Raw genomic sequence first — 25667 nt, 5'->3', positions numbered from 1 at the left:
AAGCTCTGCTTGTAACCACAGGAACTTAGCACAGGGAGGCAGGTGGGGTGAATAAGAATTTATGGGATGTCTGTAGACGTATTAAATAGCGTCAGTTCTTCAAAGCACAGGTAACACTGAAATTGAGTTTACAGACACAGTTGATTTCCAATATGCACGGTCTCAATCTATACTCAATACCTTCTCATATTATAACACATTCAGAAGATACCATCTGCTCTTTATAGGCACTGGTAATCAAAAGGTTTTCTGTTAGTGTAAGCACAGGCATTAAAGGATATATTGGGGTAAAGTTCATGCTAAAAAGGGAGCAATGTTCTCAACCCTGCATTCTTTTGTCCAGAGGTACATCTGTATCCTTGTTCAGAAAGTTTATTCAAGCTGTGACATCTGCACTGTGCCCATATTCATAATACTTCAGTTTCCAAAACCTGAAAAATACTTTTGGTCAACAGGATTTTCTAATGTTGTCATTTCTTTACTGTCAAAGAACCATTTGATCATTTCTCTGTTAGGCAACAAACTTCTTTTATCTTCCAATTATTCTCATGGAAAAATACAAGAAGGAGAGAGACAAGGTACTAGTAATTTCCTGTTAATTCAACATGCCTCATCAAGTAAAGAAACCAGGATATCTTCCATCTAGATGCCTGGAAGCAGCCTGACCCTGCAGACATTGCATTTAAGAAGTTCACACCTAAGTTAACAGGGTCTTGGAGAGCAGAACAGTTCTTAATACACAGAAAAGCCAACAGTTCTATTTTACTGTGATTTTTTTCTTTGCTGTACTAAAATACTTCAAAACACACTTGTACAAAAATCTTTTCCATTCCAGTAATGCGGTATGCTGAGATGTGATTGAACAGAAAAGCTTTAGGGTCACAAAACGCTATCCAATTTTACTGTCTCTGATCCAAACTGTAGCCCGGGTATCCATTTTCAAATAGAACTAAAACACATTGGGAGCTTTATGCTCTCGGAACTGTTACTGAGCTGCACTATAAATTTAATTACAGAAACACCTTTGACAAAATTAAATAGAAGTGCTTGTAGTCAAGAATAAGATCACCAATGTTAGAAATAACATTGATATATTTACATAAAACCCAGCTACCAGTGCTAAAGCTTAAAATCAGCCAAGTACCAGACATCTCAAAAGAAAAAGATTTCTAAGCCCATTCAAGTACCTGCAACAGTTACCTGGTATGGATACAATTAATTGAAAATAAGCCAACGAGGGCAAGAGGGCAAAAGTCCACCTCTGCAAACGTACAGCATTTGCAAGTCTGATTCATGATGGGTCGGGGCCATTACAACCCAATACACATACACCACCATGCAGTTCTAATAGTCTGGCTTTAAACTCCCTGATCCTCCTTTATAGGCACTTTTTTTTTTTTTTTTTTTTTTGCTATTTCAGGAATTTCACTATAATAAACTATGGAATTCTGCTCATAGAGAGAAAATTCCATAACTAAATCTTCAATTAAACAGGCTCATATCTATCAGGAAAAGGAAAGTGGTACCTCAGACGTGCATCATGGTTTGGTTACTTGCTGACTATCCATAAGAACTACTGAAAGGACACCTGTGCTGACAAAGTTTGAGGACATTTTGTACCAAGAAGTATTGCTCATTTTTAATACCCGAGTGGTTCAGGAGTGCCCTGAACTAAACCTTCAACTTGCTAATCTCCACAGGTATTTGGACTGTAGCCCATGTATTTTCAATGGGTACCTGAGACTTGATAAATTACAATGTTTGGTTAGTACAGTAAAACTCAGTGCCTTTGCCAATTATTAATACCGTAACATGGTCCTGATGCAAATTTCACCAGCATTGTTGGGTTTTGCCTTCCACCAGCTCCAACTACACAATCTCTGAATGGCAAAATTCTAGTTAGTCACTTGAATAATAATACTTAATTAGTTCTAAGGTTTCCATCTCCACCATATGCTTATAATCTGGCTCCAAAAAAATTTTCACTTCTGTCCCAGTAAGTAATGGAACATGAGCTATTCAATGGGATATTTACTGACATCTTGTCTCTGACTGCATAGAGGGGCATTTTTTAAGACTGGTTTGCTACTGAAGCAGTTCATGAAGTGGCCCTTTTTTTCCCTCTCCTTAGCTTTTGAACTTGTCATCTGATTTCAGGCAAATAAGACAGAACTAGGGACAAAGCTCCTAAAACTTTTGTGAACATCAAACATCTCAAAACACGTCTGTGAGCATCTCAGTTGAGCCCAGAGACTCCATTTGGCAACGCCACTTTGCAGGAATGGCTGCAGATGAAGTTCAATAGTTATCTGCGTGGTTGCTGACCAGGCAATAAAGGCAGGCAACCAGCACATGGATACCCAGGGAAGCTTCCTAGCATCTGCTATCACCTCAACCAACAGCTCAGGGCTGTAGGAGGGAGTTTTGGGGCCATGAAAGCAGAGCTTGAGTCAGCACAATAGGGAGAGCAGAGGTGCTGTGGATTACAGGCCCATGGGAAAATGTAGTTCTGCTGTTTATAGAACTACTTCAGTAAAGAAAAGGTACTATGGCCTCGGGAGCAGGATGCTGGTCGTGTGTTGCACCATGTGCGGAGATGACTAGGTGAATGCACTGGGAAGGCAGTATGCATGCAGTGAAACAGCCTTGCAGAATTTCCTACACAAAGCAGAACCATGCAAAACACAGCAGGGGAAAACCACAGAAGAAACAACAAAGAAAACAAAAAGCCACTGCAGACCTGTGTAAATAAATGGTGAAGCTGCTTAAACCCCAAGGATTTCTGGTTTGTGGTGCTGGATTAAAGAGTAAAGCAAGAGCCTAAGAGATTCTGCCTGTATTCTCAAAGGAAACATAATGAACGAAAGAAAGACTGGCAGCAGAAAGAAGATCCAGTGTTTGGGGATCAGTGTACAACTATTAAAGCTGAAGTGCTCTTTAACAGGGTTCTCCAACATAGAGCCTCTGTGGGGAAGCTCTCGAGACCATTTACAGAGCCCTTTCCCAAGCTCAGGGAACCACTTGGTCTTTCTTGGCCACAAAATGTTATCTCTGGCATTTTAGGATGTGTTCAGAGTCCTTAGTCCTCCCGAGGAGATGGGGAAATCTGTGAGGCCAACAGGCCAGCACACATCTGAGGAACAGCTGCTGAGAACTTTAGAAGTTCCAAGGACCTTAAAGTTGATTAAAAATAGAAATAATTTAATCAAGGTCACATTTCTCCTCAGAAAGAAGGAATTCTCTTTAAATATACAGTATTTTGTTACAGTAAAAGTACTCCCTATGTTGGCAGTCATGGGCCTTGGGAAAATAAATACCTGAAGTTGTTCTAGGCCATCCCATTTCAAGATCATAATTTCCAAGGGGACTGAGAGATCAAATATCAACCTTAGCAAGTGGTCCCATGTTTCAGTGTCTGCCCCACAACCCAGACAAGATCTTCCAGCTACCTACTTAGCATAAAATTCATACTGGATCCTTGAGTCGGCTTCTTCCTACCAATATTACCCAGTTCTGCTCCCTTTTTTAATTAAAAATTAGGGGAAATTCCAGAGAAAGGAAATTTAGGAATGGGAATAGTTCCCTTACACACACATGAGACATTTCCAACTCATATACTTAATAGTTGAAGAGCTAAACCAGATTTAAAAGCACTTAAGCAGCCTTATTTGTTTCTGCAGGTACTAAGCTCCTTCCACACTCCTAGTGGGAGCTCTGCAAGTCTGGTGGGTTTTGGGAGAACATGAAAGTAAAATGAAATCACTGGTGAGAGGACACATTCTTTTCAGATCCCTTAGTCATATACAGGATTCTTGTGGCCTGGATTAGTTAATTCCTAAACTGCTGGGACTGTCAAGAAAACCTTGGTTTTGCATTCCCTTCTTTATGTTCTCTCCTGTTGAAATAAATTAACAAAAGATGTTAGTTTGTCAAAACTTGGATATTCATATGCTTAGCTGAGAGTGATCACACTTGGTGGTCTGGAAATTTTTAGAAGGACACAGGACTAAACATAAGCTGGACAAAACGAGGAAAGGTACTTTTAGTCACTCTGAGCACAGAACACAAATGAATAGACTGAGGTTTCCTAGCATTAGCTGCAATAAATACATCCCAGGGCATGAGGGATGACAGAGCAGTGGAACAAGGAGGTATTCTTGACTGATTTTAAAGGTTTTGTTTGTGCCCAATGGCTTAAGAAATTTGTTCATCCTTCCTTGAAGACTACATTTGTAATGCTGTACCATTGCTGGGGTGAGTCAGAGGTTAAGTTACTGGCCGGATAAATTCCAACAGCACAATTTATGTTCACCTGACCCGTGGATCTGTGCAACATATTGACTCAGATATTAGAGTAAAACAAAGGACTAAAGACCTTTTGCAACTTGCTTTTCACCACTCTAAGCAAGCCACAGCCCTGTAGGATCTCACGCACAATTCTCTCCCTGTGGTTTGACAACCCTAAACATTTATTTTTAAGTATTTCTTCCTTACTCATATTGTTGTTGTTGTTTTTCCTCATTTATTTTCTCTCACAGGCATCTGGAATATCTAAGCAGGGTGAGTTCACTTTCAGTCACCATGCACAGAGGCCACGGCAGTTCACCAGCCTATTAAATCACACAATTACACTGCCTTCAAGCAGCCTCCGAAAATTCTGAATCAAGCATCAGCAATCATGAAATAGGCTCTAAAAAGTACAGGAATGAAAACAAGCACATCAGGGCTCCTTTGTTAGCTGGTGTTTGGAACTTCACCATAGCATCTAGTTCACTTCTCAGACTTTTTTTTTTTTCCCATGGTCATTAGATGTATACACACTTTTGTTTTTTAAGAACAGTTCATATTTTACATATTCACATCAGTCTGAAAGATGTGGATCATAAAAGGCATGGTGACAAGACACAGTAACATCCAAGTTTATCCAGAGAACATTTATCCACCAGGCACATTCATATTGTCTCTCAACAGAGTGTATGACATGTATCATAACATCAGGAAAGAGAATGCTTCAGTGATTTGCACAGGCACCATGAGCTTTATTCTTCTTCCAGTCACTGACAGTTGAGGCCAGAAGTGCCTGACCTGCCACAGAAATTCCTGGGCTCAGTTTCTAATTGCATTCTTTCAGAAACTGCATGTTCTGAAAACAGTGGTTAGTACCATTAACCATTCAGAATAAGCATCTCTCAACTATCTCAAATTCAAAACGAACAGATTAAACACACATGTAGACTTATAACCAAAGTGAAAAAGAGAGCATCAGTTACAGAACTGTGAATCCCAAACAAAATTCCCCCTCATTACCTTAAGAGGAAGTGTTAGCACTCATAGAAAACAAGCATATATTTCAGAGCACCAAAACGGGTAAATAAACTGAGGGAAAACAAAGAATAACAAAAAAATGTATAAAATATAATTCTGTAGGATACAGTTTTGATACAAATACTATAGACAGACGAAAGAGGAATAACGTTCTTCAGAATCTAATTCTACCAAATCCCAGGAACTTCAGCTACTAATTTACAAAATAAATCTTGCTGAGATTCAATCCCAAAGTCCTCACAGAGGCATCCCTTTTACCTTCTCAGAGCAGCCCTCATTGTCCTTTTGCTCTTCATCATACCTCTTAGCCAATTACAAGTCCAGTGAGCCCCATTCACTTCCCAACTGGTCAAGCCAAAATCTTCAGCTTGAACAACCAGCTGTTCAAAATAAAAATTAAGTAGCTCAGTGATATGAACTACTCAAGCTTAAGAGCACAATTGCACTGAATCACTTCTCTTCAAAAACGCAGAGTCTATCAAAACTTCTGAAAGAACTATAAACACAAAGAGATGGTCCTGCAGTGGTGTTCGTTCTTTGTTTTTAGAAGCCAGTACAGAAACCAAAGGCCTTTAGAACTGGCAAGAAAAAAACCACCACACTGAAAGCATCCACAAACATTTCTCACATTGAGAACTACATACGCTATCCATTTTCTTTCTGCAGAGCGTTCCCTTTGCAAAACACAAGGCCTTACAGCCAGCCAGGGCATGGGACAAGAACCCTCAAGTGTCCGTGAGGGAGTGCATTGCTCCCAAAGGGAAATCAGTGGAGATAAGAAAGCACAAAATCAATTGAAAACTCTTCCTCCCATTGTCAGGTTTTGACCAAGTCTGGAATTAAACACAAGACACAAGTGCACCTCAATGCCACTGCTCAGATTTTCCACATCCTCTGCTGTTGTTTTCTTTTTAGTGACCGCTCCAGTTGAATTCTTTCATATCACACTATATCTACATACCTCAGGGTTCTTTAGATGTGTACAGCATTTTCCCACCCTCAAGATGGAAGTGAAATCCCCTGCCAAGCATGGCAGGTGTGGGATGAAGTTGTTCCAAGGCTGCCAAAATTTTTCATAGTGAGAATTTCTCTGAAACATCTTCCCTGCCCATAGCTTTGTTAACTGCTCTTCTAGTTATTAGTTTTCAGACAGTGAACTGTAGCATTCAAAAATCTTTGCAACAAAGGTGATGGATCACCATGTAGTCATCCTGGAGAAGCTTCTGCCACCCAGGTCTGGGAGAGACACAGTCTTGGGTTGTGCCTCAACGTGTTGGCCCACAGTTCTCCCAAGAGGGAAGTCAGCAGAAAAATACTGATGGGAGCATGATTTGGCTCACAAAGATTAAAAGTTTATCTGTGTGAGATGATGTTTGGCAAGGCAGGATACAGAAGTAAATAAGGGTGTTTTGAAGGAGAGTCTTGAAGGGAAAGGTAAATGGGGAATAAGTAAGAAGGATCATTTGTTTTCCCAGATAATAAATATAAGCTGCCCCCCACAAAATATCAATCATTGGGGTAAGAAATCTGAGCCAGCTGCATCCATTTAAAAGGGTTAATGTAAAAGTTTAGGATTTCTAGTACCTACTTCTACAGTCATTTTTGTTGGGGTTGCTGGTAGGAACAAGGACTCACAGAAGGAAGGCTGAATACTTGCCTTTTAACAGCTGCCAGCTGTGAGCTTGAAACACAGCAGGACACCTCTCTACCTCCTGCCTTCCCTGAGGATCTCACATCTGGCCCCAAGGAGAGACAAGATACTGGACTGGACAGAACATGGGTCTCATTGCGTCAGGCAAAGTCTAATGTGCCTCCTGGGTTTTCTCATCTGCCACCCACAGAACTAAATGCTCCAAGTGTGAGGTATCTGGCATCTTATCAAGGTATTACAAACAGAAAAGGGACAGGGCTGCTTAGAAAAGAAACTTTCAGTTAAGTTTCAACCTTACGAGTTTTTTGGGGAGGGTGATGAGTTGCAGTGAATTTTCACCAAGTATAAAGCTGTATATTAGGGATCGTGTAGTACAAGAACTTTATCTCAGGAGATCCCAAAGCACTACAAAACAACTCTTGAACATTTGTGTAGAACTCAGGCAGTTACCAACAATGCAACAGAAAAAAAAAACCCATTGCACTACCGCTGAATGCTGAACTTTTCTAAGCAAAACACTGGGAGAATGAGAAGCAATGCAGTTATCCAGCTGGAAAGCTGGTAGTAAAACACTGAGAAGCCATAATTCCCCACATTCTTTTGCTTCCAAGGAATCATACAGCCCTTTCATAACTAACTGATAAGCCCGGAGGTAGTGCATTTAACAAACTACTGAAAGGCAACGTTGCTTACTGAGCTAGGTCAGCACCTGTGTCTGTATCTTTAAGGAGTAACAAATAGAGCCTGTCTGGTTATCTCCAGGGGCTGTCTGCTAGATGGCACATCACAGTTCAAACCACCTCAAAGTTCAGAATTAGGAAAAAGGCTGCTGTGTGCAAGCTACAGCAGGGAAAGGAGTTACTGAAGTTACTGCACAGTGAAAATAAACCTTTGGTTCACTTGTTTTATACTGCCGAAAGAGTGAAGGCAGGCACCCATTGCCATCAGGTTATAGAGGATCTGCAGTACAAGAGATGGGTGCTTTTGACTTCATAAAGCATCTGTTGATGGAGTCTGGTGTGCACAGAAAGACAGAAGTGTTTGCTGCTACTCTGAAAACACAAAGAATGAAGAGAGCTATCTTTGGTAGCTTTCTCTGAGATCTCAAAACATTAATAGCTTTATTAATCTGATTCAAAACTGTAACTAGAAGTGAGGTCTACACGTAAAAGCAAAAGTCATGAATGCGTTTGATGTATTTTAAGTAAGCACTGAACTGCAGTTGTTATTTACAGATCAAAGAAGCTCCAGCAGTGTCCTGAAACAATCTAAGTGAGAAATGCCAAAATCTGATTTCATCCATGTCCATATGTTGCTTTGAACTTGTAATTCACAGAAATGGTCACTATATTGAACTAATTATCAAGCTTAACGCTTGCCAATTTTGATGGCTGTTCTCCCTTATAAAAAAGTCAGGTTTCAAGGGAAGCAGAATGATATACTGCAAGACATGGAGCCTTTATTAAAATCTGGGGAGGAAAAGCAACAAATAGACAAAAAATACCCTCTCTCCAAAAACCAAACATAATTTAGTTTTCTAAATGGTTGCTGTGACACAGATTAGCAAAATAAATAGTTTGCATTAACCAATACATATAAAAATCAAGCGGTTAATTCCTCCTCCCTCATAGCAAAAGTTTCATGTAATAGTTAAGTGGAAAAATGTCTGCGCTATCTAAAAATCTAATGAGGACATATATTGTACATGAAAGCAAAACTAAAACAGCAATTTCACAGCACAGCCTAATACATTTAAATTAAAATAATAACAGTGAAAAGAAACACTGATAAAGTATTTCTGCAGGCAGGAATACACAAGCAAAGTGTTTTCAGATATCAGTAAAGACTTTAAAAATTACTTTTTTGCCAATTAGTCACAGTTTTTGGAAATGACCACAAACACTGGTTTGCCAAAGAAGTGATTTCAGGAATCACACAGTTTAAGCTATAATTAAAAAGCAATCTATGGGAAATAGGTTATTACCAGTATTTAGCAGCTAATTTGTTAGTTAATGCTTTAACAAAGCTCTCCTTTGATTGCAGTGGAGGGGGGAAAAACTTCAAGAGGATTATTTGCTATTAAGACTTGTACTCAATTATTGAGAATGTTGATGGGCTCCTGCAATTACAATTGCATAACAGTCACCAGGAAAGCCAGATGATTCAGCCTGTGCTGCAGCCAGCAATTCCCACTGCAGAGCAGAAGTCTGGTCTCTGAATTTTAAGGACAATCAGCAGAGTACCCCCAGAAATTTGAGTGTTTGCTAATTAACAGAGAGGCGCAAGCTGAAAGTTCCTTGATGACAATCCCACATTTTATTATCACGCACATCAATGTGGGAATTTTTTCTTCTGTATTCTTTAATTCCATTTCTGAAGGAGCACTCACATAACTGCTGGAGTCTCTAGATAAGATTTTTCATCAAGATAATGAGATACTAGTTTGTTTTTCCTTCTGACAAAAGTGACAACACAAGATATTTTCTGTCAAGTTTTATGAGTACCATATTTAAGTCCTATTACTAGAGATAAACATAACAGTAACCTATAAATATAGTCCATGTACTGACAAGTTATAGTCGTCTCAAAGCTACCATCACTTGCTACTATCTCCTATCATAGTTACTATCCTGCTGATAGGTGACAAGACAGAGAGGAAAAAAAATCCAAACTCGCCCATATTTATGAATTACTTTTCCTGCCAATACTACCTTTCCAGACTCTTACTACTATATTTCAATTGCAAAGACTTTTCTATAGCAAAAGCTGTGAATAAAAATATCCTCAAAAACATTGAACCTGAGGCATACTTTCTATGTAAAGGTTGGTTTGGGGAGCTAGAGTCCCTCTGATGCAGAATCTCAGGAAGCCTTCAGCTGCAGAGCAAAGCAAAGAGGCCCATTAATCATATTTATCAAGATTGTCTACCCTGGCTTTCATGCAGTTAGGGGAAATGTGCTATTCTACTTCAGCAACAAGGAGCAAGGCTAAAACAAACTGACCTAACTGCATGGGTCATTTCCAGAAATAGAAAGTATACTGGCAGCACAGCTGTACAGGCCAGAAGGCAAAATGCTGGGAGGGTTGGAGAAAAAGGGGAAAAAAATACCCACCCAAAACTTGTGAGGTATGTAGCCAGGGGCAAAATTAATACTGGGCCAAATTTTGCTTTAAATGGCATTCGGTACATTAAAGTCAGCAAGACAAGACTCAGTTAAGTGCCTTACAGTCTTGTATTTCACGAGACTCCTTAAATGTTTTATTGCGCTTCAGGATTTCATATCAGCAAAAGCAAGAATAGAGCAGATAACCTTCCGCTGAGGTATAAGCATATTATTTATTCCGATATGCATGGATACTTCTTTATTTGCTCTTCTCTTTTACATTAAGAGACTGTACAACGTCAAATGCAAACACAAAATACAATGTACTAGCTGTTCTCCCATGGGAAAGCAGGGGTAGTATCCTGGCTTACATTTCTCTCTCTTCTTTTTGGGTTTGTTCTGTCTGAGAGAGCATTGAGATGACTCAGTTTACTCATGACAGAAATTCATCCATGTTACACATCACTAGCAGCCTTTAATTGGGAAAGACTCAAGCCTGGGATAGCCAGATGTGGCAGTGACCCAAGCACTGCTGTAACTGCAGCCTGATGCCAAAACACTCAGGCCAAGCTCTGATTTACTGTAGCTAGGCCTACTGGCTTTGAAAAGCAAGAACACTATTTTCACATATTCAACCAGAATAAAAATAAAATTTGCAGAGCTTACACTTTATTGGCCTCTATAAAATTAACAGAAAAATAAAAGTGAGATAAGAACTGGTTTAATAACACTATTTCCATCTGCAGTATACACACCATGCCTGCTTTGCCTATATTTCTATAAAAATAATGAAAATCATGTTGCCACCCGTCTCTCCTGTTCCATCCCCCACATGCATTTCCAACTATGCACAAAGTGACAAGGGATTCTCAAATTAAGGTGCACACCACATGGGGGTTATCCCAAATATTATAAAGCTTATTGTATTTTTCTTAAAAACAGATAATCTAAAGAAATGCAGAATCTTGGCAAAAAATTATGCTAAATTAAAATTTAAAGTAGCTTACTACATAACCTGTGAGGTTTCAGCATGGACACTGTAATGTGTCATGATCATACAACCTCCTCTCTCTTCTTTATGATCACATAGACATTATTCCACTGGGCAAGAATATACGGTGAATGCTACAGACCTATAGACCTTACACAATCAATTCATATCAAATGAAAATCTAGTCAAAGTTAAAAAATAGCAATCCATAAAATCATTTCCAAATGAAATCTCACTTCATTTACTCACACAAGTTAGTCCCAGAAAATTCAATGGGACTAGTCCCCAGAGGCAAACAGAATTAATAACATTTCAAATTTCATGTTTCCTTTACAACTGGGTTGAGGCGAGATTAAAGCAAAGTCAATTCCAAGATCCACAGGTCATCCTAAGATTGGATCCCTTGCAATAGGCATTTCCTTGGGCTGGTATTGCAGCAAGCACAGGCATTGTGTGCCCTCTAGTGCACGACAGTCTGTAGCACTGAAGTCAGTATGCCCATAGCAAGGAAGAAACGGAATAACAGTCACTGTGTTTCAATTTATTTATTTTTTTTTAATAGAAGCAACAGTTCCATTCCCAAAATTAACTTCTCTCCCATTAACCAGCCAAAATGTTTACTATAAGGATTGACTGATAGTGCACTCTCAAGATTCCGCCTTTGAATAAGCTCAGAAAGTTGTTTCATCTAATTCTGTTTGTCAAATCTGGCCCTTGAAATATTCTGAACCTAGGTATGACTTCCAGTATTTTCTTTTTTAGGGGTTGCTTCTCCTACACTCAAAACAGTGGAATCCTTATTTCCTGCAAGATAATAAGAAGATAGTCTTTCAAAAAAATTTAAGTATGATCTGTATTAAGCACTTGGAAGAACTGCTCTTGTAGCAGACTCTCACAACTGCCGCACTAGTCATGCTTCCAAACATTATCATAACTGTGATAAATTACATAAGCTCTCTGATGCAGATCTGGTTTCTTTTTCACACCTTCACCATAACCTTTGGGTTTCAGACTTAACTTTTCAGTTTCCTATTTCTCAGCAGATGCCTAATATTTATATATAAACATTATAAGTAATGTACACAAGTAACAGAGAAAGTATATACGTAAGTGAAAATATATATATATATATAAAAATCTAGGGTAAGGTGGAATTATTTATGGTCAAATGAAGGAATGGTTTCAGCAGCAGCGTCAACCAAAATCAGTTTCCTCTCTCCTACATGCTTTAGCTACATCCCATCACATCTGCTGTTGTACCTACAGATGGAAGATAACGGTCACTACCAGCTTCAAAAACTTGCACAAATGGTAATTCAAGCACCAAAGCTCCCACCAAAACCAGCACCACTGACCGGCATGTTGTTATGGATACACGGAGACCTGAGTTTTCATATTGAGGATATGGATGACAGAATTATGCTGGAATGATTTAGAAGGAGATTTTCCCTAGCTGCCTACCTCACTCCACTGCCAGAGGTTCCTTACCCTGTACCAGAACAAGCTAGTATATGTTAGACACTCTGACCTTCAGCTCAAAGCCCACTGCACTTCCTCCTACTTTAAGCTACAGAGGTGCTAACGCCGAAACAGAAAGGAGGGGACTCTCCCAAACCAATCACTAGAGCTCCTGTGTCAATGCCATCAGACCTCTCTCTTCCTGAACTATTTCAACAAGCTGCAGAATATGAAGACCTTGTCTTTCTGAAAGTGAAAAAACAACAAAATGTCTGATAAAAGAAAAGCCAGATGACAGCTACCACTCAATTGGTGGCTGGAGACTTGCAAGGACTAAAGGCTCTCAGTCACTGCCAGGGTCAAAGGCAAGCAGACAGCCCAGGCTTCTGGTCCCACGCCAGCCCTGCTCCCCAGAACTCCCACTGTGCCCTCAGGTCCTGAAGAGCATCTTGACCAGAGCAGACACTCAGGTCTTTGTGTTAAAGCAGAACTGCTAGTTGAGATAACATCATACAGGAATTTGGGGAAAAGCTTTTGATCTTGGATTGATGATTCTTTTAACTGTGCTTCTGGCTTCTAGCAGATGTAGAGAAACTAGGTAATAAGCAGCTCAAGCATGAAAATCAGATAATTGCTATTAATACTGACAACAGTTTGATTCCGCCAATGGAAGTCTTCCACTGTAAAAATCATGTTTTGGTCTACTTCAGGCAAGAATTTCATCCTTGACAAACAGTCCTGTACCTTTAGAAAATTGCTAAATTGCTTGTTGTTCCAGACCAATCACACACATTTATTAGGACTAGTTGCTTCAGAGAGTCCAAGAGCTTTGACAAGGTATTATTAAAAACAGTATCATATTTTATATGTACATGCATCCATATGTCTCTTTGTAGAGATTTTATATGAACAGATACACCACACACACGTATCTTTTTAGGGTTAGAGAATTACCCGCTTCAGCGGGGATGTACAGAAATTCCATCACCCACAAACAAATCGTGGTCTTCAGCAGACACAGCCCAGCAACTCTTCAGCCATTGGCAAGATTACTCTACAATTTAGTAAAAGAGGAAATCTCATCTCCCACTGAGAACTACAGAAAGGATTTAGACAAAATACAGTTGCCCATAGTGGAATGTAGCTGTGGAATTAAAACTAAAAGCCACCACTCAGCCAAAAATTCCTTCTTTTTTGCTTTTAAACAGTCACAAGTGTTAAGGCCAGCCAAATTTTACAGAAGTAGGCACAACTGTCTAATCCCATTAGACATGTAGTGGTTCCCCTGACTTCAGTGTCATGCTATCAGGCTACAACAACTGAAGATTCAAAGTTATTCCATTAACTCTAATATCCTTAGTTTGCCCTGGAAAGCTTTAAAGATGTTACTCATCCAATGACACTATCAGATAGTTTTTTTTAAAAATACCCCTTATAATCACTTTTATTTGCTACTTACTGCTTTTACTATTTTAAGTCTTTTCTCCTCCTTTTACAATAAGAATCCTATCTCTTGGTGTCTGCCCTCCCTCTTGTTAACAGTCCCACCTTCTCCTCAGGGAAAGGGATGCTTTTTGTGTTTTCCTTCATGAGGGATTTGCAGCCATTTCCTGATCCTTTGTCAGAAAGATAATTTTATTTAGGGGGGAAAATACAGTAGGGAAATTCACATTCTCCACTGTAGATAGCATGTGGAGTGTGGTCTTCAAATGACTGGCTACTTTTGATTTTTACATGTTTCACAATGTAAATAATATCATTCTTAGATTATAAAAAAAAAAAACACAACACAAAAAAAACAACAAAGAAACAAAATTATCACAGCATGAAGAAAACCAGAACAAAGGTAGACATTTTCTTCTTCCCAACTTGTTCTTGCCCACAGTGTTGCTACTGACCCACATTCCTACACCACGAATGCTGCAGAAAACACCATTTGCAAAAACGCTTTAGTAAGCTGCTTAGAGAATGTATGGAAACAGCATCTCTATTTCAAGCATGTGGTAGAATATGCTTCCTGCAAGACACTGCTTGCATACACGTTCACTTGGAAAGAATCTGCATTATCAAATCACATAAGCTGTTTTTAGAGCACACACTTTTCAAAGTGTTTTTTCTGTTCAAAGACCCTAGATGCAAGGCTATAGTTTTCAAAGTACAGAAACACTCTGCATATATGAAATTCTTTTCATCTGAAGATATCCACTGATGTCAGACAGATGCAGTAATTGTATGCTCCAGTGGTAAACTGCAAATCGATGGCAGCAAGGATGGCTGCATTCTGCTTCTAAGTATATATATATATATATGGATACTACACCTCGCCTGAGAAAAAGAGAGTGTTCAACCAGAAAATCCGAGATCAGCGCACATGCTTGACAAAAAAAAAAAAAGACACCCCCAGACTTCAACAAGGAATTTGCCTTAGGTCTCTGTCCACCCTGGCCAGTTTATTTGCCATTCAGGCATGTCACAAAACCTACTTCCCACAACTGGTAAATTAGAAAAAACAGGGTTATTTTGTGGTCTGTAAATGTAATTTATAAGTGCTTTTTGAGATCTCCATTTTCATTTCCAAGTACTATTCCAGCATTTGCAGGGTAATGAGCATAGCTTACAACAGCAAAGGACAGTTATTCCTTTTGTCCATTTATCAGTGTTCCAGGCAATGAGTGAGGATGTGCCCGAGCTCTTATCCCAGAGCATGGCCTTGTCTCCTGCTCTTACTCCACAACAATTACCTTTAACCCTTATACACCTTTCAAAACAAAAATCCCTTGAATATAGATATCTAGGATACAAGTGTACAAGTGATACAAAAGCTGATACAACTCCAGTGAGAGGCTTTTCAAGACACAGCAGTGTTAAGGGCGGGGGGGAAAGCAGGGACTTATTTTTCAACTTTCCTCCCATTAATCATGTCACAGCTTCTGCACAATTTTCCACATGGCAGGGACTAGCTAGTTAATCCATTATACAGTTCCTATGACTTTCATGAGACTGTTGTTGCTCTACATGGAAACACCCAAGCCAAAAAAATGCTGGTTGCTTTGTAAAAGTCAAAACCCCAGTATTACAGAACCTTGCTGGCAAATTCCTAGTTAAACCTAACCCATCTAGAATCGCAAAATAAAATAAAACCAGATCAGTTTTCCAGAAGGTAACAAAAGACAGATACTGCACATATTTCATTAAGGAGGATGTTTATTTTTCCAAATATTGTACTAAGATAGTGTCCTGTTTGCCTATTTCTATCGACATCTGCTCTGCAATACAGAGAGTATGATAGAAGATCAAAGTTTTAATTGTGCAAGTGAAAGAATGTATTAATAACATTCTTTCTGTCCTACCGCAACAGAGATAAACTTAAAAAAAACCCTCTAACAGCTAGGAGAACAGGATATTTATATAAAGATGTCCTAACAAAAGAAAAGCATGCAAAACTACCTCTAGTGGATAAACAAACCAGGCTCCCTGTTTGCAGACTGTTCCCTATTGAGCTCAGAGATCCCCTCCCTCAGTCAACAGGATCAACGTACCTCAGCCGGGTTTCACATTTTTATAAAACCCTTCTCAGCATCCTTTGTTCACTGACCCTTTAAATTTAGGAAAATGCAGCAGGTGTGCCTTTAAGACCCATTTTGCTGCTAATTGTTTTAGATTCCCTCTCCCAGGTAGTAATTTAAGAAGGGTTTTTTTGTTGGTCTTTTTTCTGCTAGCTCATTTTTCATCTGCATAGGCTGCACTGCATAACCTCCGTATTGCTCTTGATACAGACATTATAACAGAACATTAATTCTGCAGCATACATACAAACAGCACCTCCCTCTCAGGAGATACTATCACTTTTTGGCTCTCAGATTGAGAAGAGCCTGAATTTGTTGCCTGTCACGCTGCTGCCACTCACTAATCAAACAGCATACTTTGAACTAGCTGTCCCTCTCCTCCCCAAAATTAATAGAGCATGGGGTGCTCTCTCCCTCCCAGGACAGCAGTAGCTGCCTTTGTCCACACAGGGCTCTGACTTGTGTACACTGAAGGGAAAAAACCCAAAGAGACCCCAAACCAACCCACAGCTGTACTAACTTAAAAAACTGTGACTCCCAGAAGTGACAACTAGGCCATCTCACTAAGGTAAGATCAATAGCATGCTGTACAAGAGTCGGTTCAGATTTATCAGTAGTTTTCTTTCAAATTCAGAGCTCTGAAACACCGTTGTGAAGCAAAGCATCATTCCCACCTCTACCTGAACGGAGGTCACCACAAGCAGAGAGCCTGAATTGTCTCAGAAAAGTCAACAATACCACACAGAGGAGCTTAGTCAGGGCTACCTGCACAGCAAAGGCTGACATTTGAAAGCAATTCTCCGTCTCCTTTCAAGACTTCTGAGAATTATACAGAGCCGGTCGTCCTTCAAGCTCTTTGTCTTTAAGAAGAGTTCAATATTAATTTTAGCTCCTTTTGAATCTACTTCTGGGCTAGGACCCAGTCCATCTGCAATATTTATTTTTTTTTAAAGTGACAAATTAGATTAAAAACACACAGAACACCCACTTGAGACTCACTCAGTTTTTCCAAACTGTGGTAACTCACGACAGAAGGGACACCACAGTTAACCATGGCACTGCTTGTGAAAAGCTGCAACCTGCATACAGACTCAGAGAGGGTGAAGTAACTCACTGTACAGCAAGCTACTGTACACAGGGAAACTGGACAAGGCACCTCATTTTCTTTTGTGTTGTCCTCTCATTCATAATAATCTCCTTTAAGACATCTGCTAGAGTCCTGTAACATTAATGGAAATGGAAAAGCTCCAGCAGGAACTCAGGGGCTTCTCTCTTTTTCCCATGAACTGAACATTATGGAATTTTAACAGATGTTCTACTTGGTCATAGTTAATAAAATGAATTATGCAGGAATTAAAAATCTGGCTCCATTTCCTTATATGAGATCTCAGCAGCAGAACTACATTCCCATTAAGAAATTCTAGAGGATTTACAGTGGATTTATAGTCTGCTCCTGCCTTGTTATAAGATGGCTGGAGATTTTACAAATGAACTTGTCTGTTGTAGAAAACAGGAATAAATTTACCTGTTCACTGATTATTCTTAGTAGCATGATCCACTTTCCACGTCGCTGCACACTGATATACTACATCCATAGGAAAAGACAATTCACACTTGGATTTCCTTTGGAAATGACATCATGGGAATTCCACACCATTTCACAGCCTCCAATTTCTGCCATTTATTTGAAGTCTCATTCAGCAACCTAATAACCACACTCCCACTTTGTGCCTTATCACAAAAGCTTTCCTCTTGGAGCACGGATGTCTCTTTCAGGCTACTTTTGCCAACAGAACAATGCACTGTACCTCATTTCCCTTTTGATTTTAGGATTAGTTCGGTGTAACTACATCAAAGGAATATGTAAAGACCAAAACGTAATGGAGATGTGAGAGAAGAGCCACCAAAATGGAGGTAGGTGAAAGAGCCATAGCCAAAACTTCCAAGCACTGAGGTTCACTCGAAGAAAGTAATTTCCAAAAGCATTACATATTTAGCCATCTTTTTTTATCTTCTAATATTCACCTGTACAGAAAGTATTCCGATGAGAAGATAAAAGGGGATAAGTGAAAGACTGAGAATCAAAAATGAAGGATGAAGCAACTACCTTGGCACCAGAAGAGAAGCAGCACAGCAGCTAACGCAAGTTACATGGAACAGAGTAAGGCTGTCTTGAAAAGATCTGCTATACTATAGTAAAAAGATGAGGTTTCAACATTGCACTCCCTTTATAAATAATCAGGCTCATTTTCACTTAGTTCCAAGCAATTGGCAAACACATCTCTGTCCAGGCACTGAAATCTGCTTTATGTAACATGCAAAATTTTATTCCGATGCAACAACTAAAATTAAATTAAATTCTGGCTCAAGAATTTTGCTAGTGCAAGAGTCATCTGAAAAGCATAAATATTCCCAGCTTCTTCCAATTTTTTTTTTTAAATGAAGAATCATGCATTGAAGCCCCTCTATCCAAAAATCCTACTCCACTGTAACTAAACAAAGAGGTTTGTGTAAGTCAAGAACCAAAGCATGTAAACAAACTCTGTAAGTATAAAAGTAAGCTGGAATTAAATATCAGTCTATACATGCTATGCAGTTACCTGGATGTGTCCAATAATGAATTAATATAGATTTTTGTATTAAAATAAAAACTTTCTCCAAAGGAAAAGGTGTACTTAAAGAGAAGGGAAAATACCAAGATTAAATGTCAGGCTTACAACAGATACAGCTGAAGGTTCAATATGCTGTTCTTACTCGAGTGGACATTGCTTTACAATATTCCACGTCACAAAAACTCAATGGTCTTATCAGTGTTAAATTCAAAGATTATTTCTTTTTTTAAACATCACCTATGATTTGTTTCACTTTGAAGAGAATGCACATATCATTTGGTAATCATTTATTTCTCATTCTATTGGACAGATTCTCCCAAAAAGCAATACTTCAACTGAAATCAGTTCTGAAAGATCTTTTATGAATATACATAATGGAGAAGACCCCCATTAAATTTCCAACAAAGCACTGCCATTTTGAGTAAACAAAGTTATCTCAGCAGGGTCACACACTATGCCATGAATATGGTCTGCAAATTAATTACCACCCTGACATATGTCAAAACAAATTTTAAGGAGAATAGCACCCAGTAGTAACCATGTGTTTTAGCTACCTGTTAGTATGCAAAAAATCTATATTCAATGGGATCTAAATTTATTCATTTATTCAGAACCCCTCAGAGAAATCAAAATGATTTGTTGGCCTTTTTTGCCTGTCTCCAAATGAAATCTGAGTGAATAACATGTGTTTATTGAGCCAGAAAATAAATACAGGACAAAGCTACAGTGGGAGTTACATTTCAGAAAAGCAGGTGTCATCTCTGCACAAATAACTAATTTTTTAAACACTTAAAACTGCTAAAATAGTCTGCAGTGCATTATCATTTGTCAGCACTTTAAAGAATACTAAGTTGGGTATTTCTTATTTTAGGTAATATTCATCTTTATTCTGTAATTGTAAAAAGAGCTGGCTAACATAACTGTCCTAAAAACAGTTTTCAGCAGGAAAAGGCTTTTAAAAGTAAAGCTATTTGAATGAAGGGTTAAAAAGCCTCTGCACATGGCTTTATTTTCAATGGCAACACAGCCAACAGACCTGACCCTGTGTTTAAAAAACAAAAGAATCAAAGATCCAAACCTAGTTTACTCAGTTGACTTAGGAGGGGATGAACGCACACGTATACCATTGAACACTGGAAAAATAGCTGTTATGTTTTCATAGGAATCAAGTCTCATCTTTTTATTTGAGGTACACAAAGTGCAACTTCTTCTTTGTCAAAAGATGACCTCCAGGGATCTGATTCTGAAACAGTTTTAGGCTGGGAGTTCATCAATATGTTTTTCTACTTCTTTTATAATCTGCCCTCAGTTCACACAGCATATCAAACACTTCCATGACACTAATCCTGTAATTCAAAATACATTTATGAAGAGATTTTAGTTTAGGAACTGTTTTCTGCCAAGCAGGCCAAAATATTTTTAGCTCCAGGGTTTTTTTCCAACAGTGAAGTATTTCTGATTTAGAGTTAAGTAATGCCATATCACATCTACAGACTGGATGACTAAATGCGTTTCTTTCACACATTCAAAAAAAAAAAAAAAAAAAAGAAAAAGAGAGAGCACAATCCTCCCTATACACAGTTGACAGATAATCTCTTGGCATCTGCTGACAAATATATTTAAAGAAAGCCTAAATCTGTCTGTGCCAAACTTGGGCTGATGCCACCAGTTCACCATTGTTGGCATACATACTTCACATGATGCAATCACAAGACTTGAGGAAGTTTCCAGTACTTTATTTTATGGTTTTCATCATGTTAACATATTCATTTCCATCCTTTTATGATTTAGCAGCAACAGAACCGAGCAAGAGGATGGTAGATGACTTCTTCCATGTATCACAGCTTTTCTTCATGCACATTATCAACATTCTATTTAAATTACAGACTAGTAACTTACCTAGAACAAAACACGCTAGGATTTAGAGCTTATGATTAGAGCAATTGATCTCAATTGTACTACTATCTCTTGTTAGAGAACAAAGTAAGGCAAAGGAATCAAAAAAAAAAAAAGATAAAGACAAAGTGTTTTACCTCTCTTAATACTGTGCTTTTATAACCCCGATAAAGTCCTTGAATACCCTGTAAACCAACAAAAGAAAGCATCAGCTATAGGGAATTAGTTTGCCAAACAACACAATTTATCAGTGATTATGAGGCAAGCATTACAGCCTTACTGAGTGTCAGACCTGAACTTCTTGCAAATTGACTATATTGATTATAATGTTGTATACTGTATTCCATGATTTACAACGCCAAAGGTTTTTAGTTCATTTCAAAGATCATTTAACCACTGTTCAGAACAATCTGTTTTAGACAAGAAAACATACCTTACAGTTGAAATTAAAATGGCAAGAAGGCACAAAAGCACATTACTTCAAACTCTATCTGCCCAATATTTTGACCTAGGATTATCCACTATCTCAAAAATATTTTGAAACTACTACTCTTTTGTTTAAATAGCCCATGCAGTATGAACTCATAGGATGACAGCTTTCTATGTCCATCTTTTAGCCCTAATTCCAAGCTTTTATCAAGAATAATATTTTGTATTTTTAACCAGTGGATAACATTCAAAACAATGAAAATTTTATTTTATAAGTGTATATAAAATTATGTTTAATATCTTATAGGACAGTTTATGCTTATGGTTCTCTGGCCTGCTACAAAGAAGGGGAAAACATATGGTTTTGAGAGCACCAGCTTTTAGAGCAGAATGACCAAATCACAGAAAGAAGTTCCAGTGACCCTCTTGTGCACTATGCACTCTTGAAAATTATCACAATAGTTTTCATTTACAAGCAAATAAAAATCAAGTGGATCATTTAAATGTCATATTTATATCTTCCTTTTCCTGGCTTTTACACCCAGAAATGTGTATAATTTTTTTCCCCTACCATGTTTTCAGGAGCCACTTTCTCTTATGGAATAAAACTTGAAAAACACCCCTTGTGAGACTCAGTAAAAACAGTGGTGAACAGGTTTTTACAGGAAGGAACAGTATAACTGTTGAAAAGATGACAAAAGCCCCTATTTTTTAAAAGTCACCAATACTGGATGAGCATGCATTTCCAGAGCTCCTAAAGAGCCTCTCTGAAATGGTGCCTTTAGGACATCTCCTTCAAAGCCCGCTTGAAAAACTGGAAACCAATCAGCAAACTCTAGGTACAGAGACTCAATGCTCTGTTGTCCCAGACAAGGACTGTTAGCATAAATGTTAAGTAGAGTTTTGGAAACTGGAAAGTTAAATCCTTTTTTTTTTTAAAAAAAAAAAAAAAGTAGGTACCCCATAGAAAAAGAGTGAAAAAGAGTTGTTTAGAGTGTGCATGTAAGTGCATGCACATGGGCAAGGTGGAGGTTTGGTTTCCTTAAACATAACATGCCCATTGCTTTTAACAACATAAGAATAGATGGGAAAGTGCTGGGAGAGCACAGAACCAGAGCAAAGTTGTAGGAATGCTTCTGGACATGTATCACACTGAGTGGGAAGAATGAAGCAATTTCTCTGAAATTTTGCTCTGAACTCACCTCATGATACAAGGTGTGGGAGAGAATCCGGAGGGTACTCGAGGAAGGAGAAACCTGGGCCCTTTGCTTGACAACTTCTGATGGAACCCGTATGAGGCATGCAACCTGCAAAAGAACTGTACATTCAGAGAGCAATTCCTTTTGCTACCTTACTCTTCACATAGACACATTTGGAGATTGTTGCAAGTCATAAACCTGAGAAAGAAGGCAATAATTTTTGTAATTCTATGAGTTGAACTTAAAATGTCTTTATGAGCAGCTGATCTATTTGATGAGAGCTATGTACTTCCTGAACACAAAATTGTACTACCAGAAAAATAAAATTTTTCATTTCCAAACCAGAAGTAGATTTCGGTGGGAAAAAAAAAAATCACAAATGAAACCAAAATTCCAAAGCCATCCTGTCTTTTGGCAGCCACAGGAATTTCCACCCCCCTGCTGTCACAGATTTAAACTGAAGATTCAGGACTTGAACAAACTTCTTTCCTAGGTATAGTTCCTTTGTGCCCTCTAGTGACTGACAGCAAGAGACACTCTGATTAGCTTTAGATACACACAATATAATCATTTACCTCGAAACACACACTGGATTTCATTCAAGGCAAAGCACTGGATTGAGTCCTTCCTACACAATGAATTTACTAGGCAAGAAAAGTCCCTGCAGCTGGATGTAATGATGTGGCTGCTGCCACAAAACTCCAGCTTTCAGAAGCAGCCAGACCTGCCTTTAAAACATTCATCTGCCACTTCAGCTTCAGGTTGGAATTAAGCTTGTGTGCACATAATTTGGAGGAATGAAGACCCTGAAGTGTCAGAGAGTTACAAGCCTCTCATCCCTCTAGAAAATGCCTGTTTATCAGCACTTAAACTTTTAAGAAAAGTTTGTCTTCAGTTGGCCCCAGGGGTACTTAAAGCAGTGCTGGGACTGGTGGCAAAACTCTGGAGACACTGTGGGCCTTTGCCTGATTCTCAGCCTTCGCCAATCCCATCCTATACTGGGCTCAGGAACACACTGTGTACACATAAACGTAATCACTGAGCACTTCCAGTCAAGAGCAACCTAGGTGAAAGCTGTCCAGCTCAAGTGGCAAACCAAACTGCTAACTCAGAAAGCTGCAAGTGCCAAAGAAAGTTCAAGAACTCACTGTCAGGATTGCACAGAGACAGCAACTTCAGTGGCCATTTGTGGGTAACATGGTACAAGGTTTAAGTTCCATTTTCACAAAAAGACCCAAGAAAAAGTCTGTTATTCTGTTGCATTCCTACAGGTTTACCAGACAATATCCAAAAGTCATTACAAACAGATCTAACTCCATGTGCTCTTCAATTCTCAGGGTCAAAAATAACAAGTGACCCCAATCTGTCAAGAAAATAAGAACTGTCAAGTTTTTTTGATAGTTCAGCATAAATATTTATAGAACTTCATGCTTCATAACACTCCATGTCCTTATATTAGCTTTTTATTCCTTAAAAATATGGAAGCAGAAGGAAAGCTTTAAAAAGGCTCGGATGAAAACAATCTAGTCAATCAAGACCAGACAAAGAGCGCAGCGTGGCTTCCTGACATCTGGGGTGCTGCAGTTTTGGCAGGAGAAGGGTGGCTACAAAGTAACGTCTCCATTTCCCCCGGACAACTTGGGGTGCATTTCATTTCCAATTAACTTTGATGTTTCTCCCATTTGAATTTGCGCTTACAAGGGAGCCTGTGGCTGCACAAGAACAAAAACAGTGATTACACTGTGCTGTTATGAAAGGAAATAAAGGCTCGTGTCACCCAGGCTGCACTGTCAGATTGGCTCCATAGGGCACTTCTGGTACTGAAAAAAAAAAAAAACCACAAGCTGCAACTGCCAACATCTGACTGAACAGTGACATTTTCGCTGAGCACCTGAACTTACAACTTTACCTGATTTGTTCCTACGTGTGTACCTTACTACCACTAACAATACAAGCAAGTCTTCTGATGTCAAACACAGGTCTCTAAAGGGAAGTATGCAAGATTAAGTTTATATGTTAGCCCACAAGGTTAACAAACAAGTAGCAACCTGGGACAGATGGGTGCAGAAAAATCTCACATCTATTATGCTCAGATCTCAATCACTGCAGCGCCTTCCAGGTAACACTGTCAAAGTTAAAAGAACACACCACAGACCTCAACGGTTTGCTTTCTCAGCTAAATATGTTCAAGCAGCACCAGCATGCTAATGCTGCACCAAGAGAACTCATACTTAAATTTTCAGATCTCTAAAAGCTATAAGCAAATTGCACAAGCAAGGGTGAAAGATATAATGGTGTGGCTGCTCTGCAACAACTGTCCATGTATATGCTGTTACCTTCATCGACCACTAGATAAATACACGTGAGAGACTATAATGTGACCTCGCACACTGGGAGCCCATTCACCTCCCTAATCACCAAGATCCCAGGAAGAAATTGCTTTTTAATCTCTTGGCTGTTCACATAGATGTAGCCAGTTGCTTGCCACAGAAGAGCACAATACAGGCTGCCAAACCATTCCTGGTGCATCCTACCAATTCTGGGGATGACCCTGTGCCAAACTGTCAAACATCTGCATAGCCAGCCACAGAGAGAGTACAGCAGTGGACCCTCAGCTACCTTGGCCAACATTAATGTATCGGACAACAGCACCCTGTTGATAGGGGCCATGCTCATCTTTCCAAACAAGCTCTGGAGCCCAGAATTACTCCCGTCTTTTGACAGAAGCTGAAAGACAGAATCAATATCCTACAGACCAAGTTCAGGGGAAAAACAGATGCTGCTCTATAAGCTCCTTATTTAAGAGGTCATGTAAAACAATTTTCCAGTTTTCAGACTCTCCCCCCCATATCAATGCGCGTGTATACATACCATACAGCAGAAAGACAATAACACTGAAACAAAAGGCTCAAGGATATTTAGATTTAAGCTTTAACAAAACCTGATTTTACAGCTACAAGCAAAGCTATTATTAGTTTACAGAGCAGGTATGCAGAAATGACAATATTAGCACCTATTATCTTTCTAGCCTTTTATTACTATAACCATTAATGAACAAAAGAGCACTGGATTTCAAAATCCTTGTGTTAAATCATTACCAGGTCAAAGGGTGAATCCAGTATTTAGATGCAAACCTAAGTGCATTTTTAATTTACTGACTTGCATTAGCCAGTTAGCTAAAAAAGCTAAATATAGGTCTATTTTATTAACATTTATCTGCGTATTGCTAAGACAGTATATCTTCCAATTAAATGAAGGCAATTTTTTTCCTCTGTCAGCTCAGGGGAAAAAAGTGTTTTAACTTCTGGCTACTCCTTGCATGCATCAATGCTGCCATCTCCTGGACAGATTCGTGTTGGAATGAGACTTCCCGGGTTCTGCCCGATGAAGTATGACCAGTGCAATTAAAATGCCCCTTGAAGTCAACAGAAAGCCT

At 38.9% G+C, this 25667-nt stretch overlaps 1 protein-coding gene across 4 annotated transcripts in view; it reads right to left on the bottom strand.

Moving 5' to 3' along the window:
• SLC25A26 (solute carrier family 25 member 26) overlaps positions 1-25667 on the bottom strand; it is a 91685-nt gene that overhangs the window by 49244 nt on the left and 16774 nt on the right. For all 4 annotated transcript variants that reach the window (XR_012634322.1, XR_012634323.1, XM_074914740.1 and 1 more), the window contains exons 4-5: positions 22235-22339; positions 20741-20788 (exon numbers count right to left, since the gene is read on the bottom strand). Coding sequence is in view for 2 of the 4 variants with exons in the window: in XM_074914740.1 (XP_074770841.1) it covers positions 20741-20788; positions 22235-22339 (153 nt within the window). In the remaining 2 variants the exon portion in view is untranslated. The remainder of the gene's footprint in view (positions 1-20740; positions 20789-22234; positions 22340-25667) is intronic.

Source organism: Athene noctua, chromosome 10, assembly GCF_965140245.1.
Source record: "Athene noctua chromosome 10, bAthNoc1.hap1.1, whole genome shotgun sequence".
Classification (NCBI taxonomy): Eukaryota; Metazoa; Chordata; class Aves; order Strigiformes; family Strigidae; genus Athene; species Athene noctua.
This window is presented reverse-complemented; position numbering and strand designations above follow the sequence as displayed.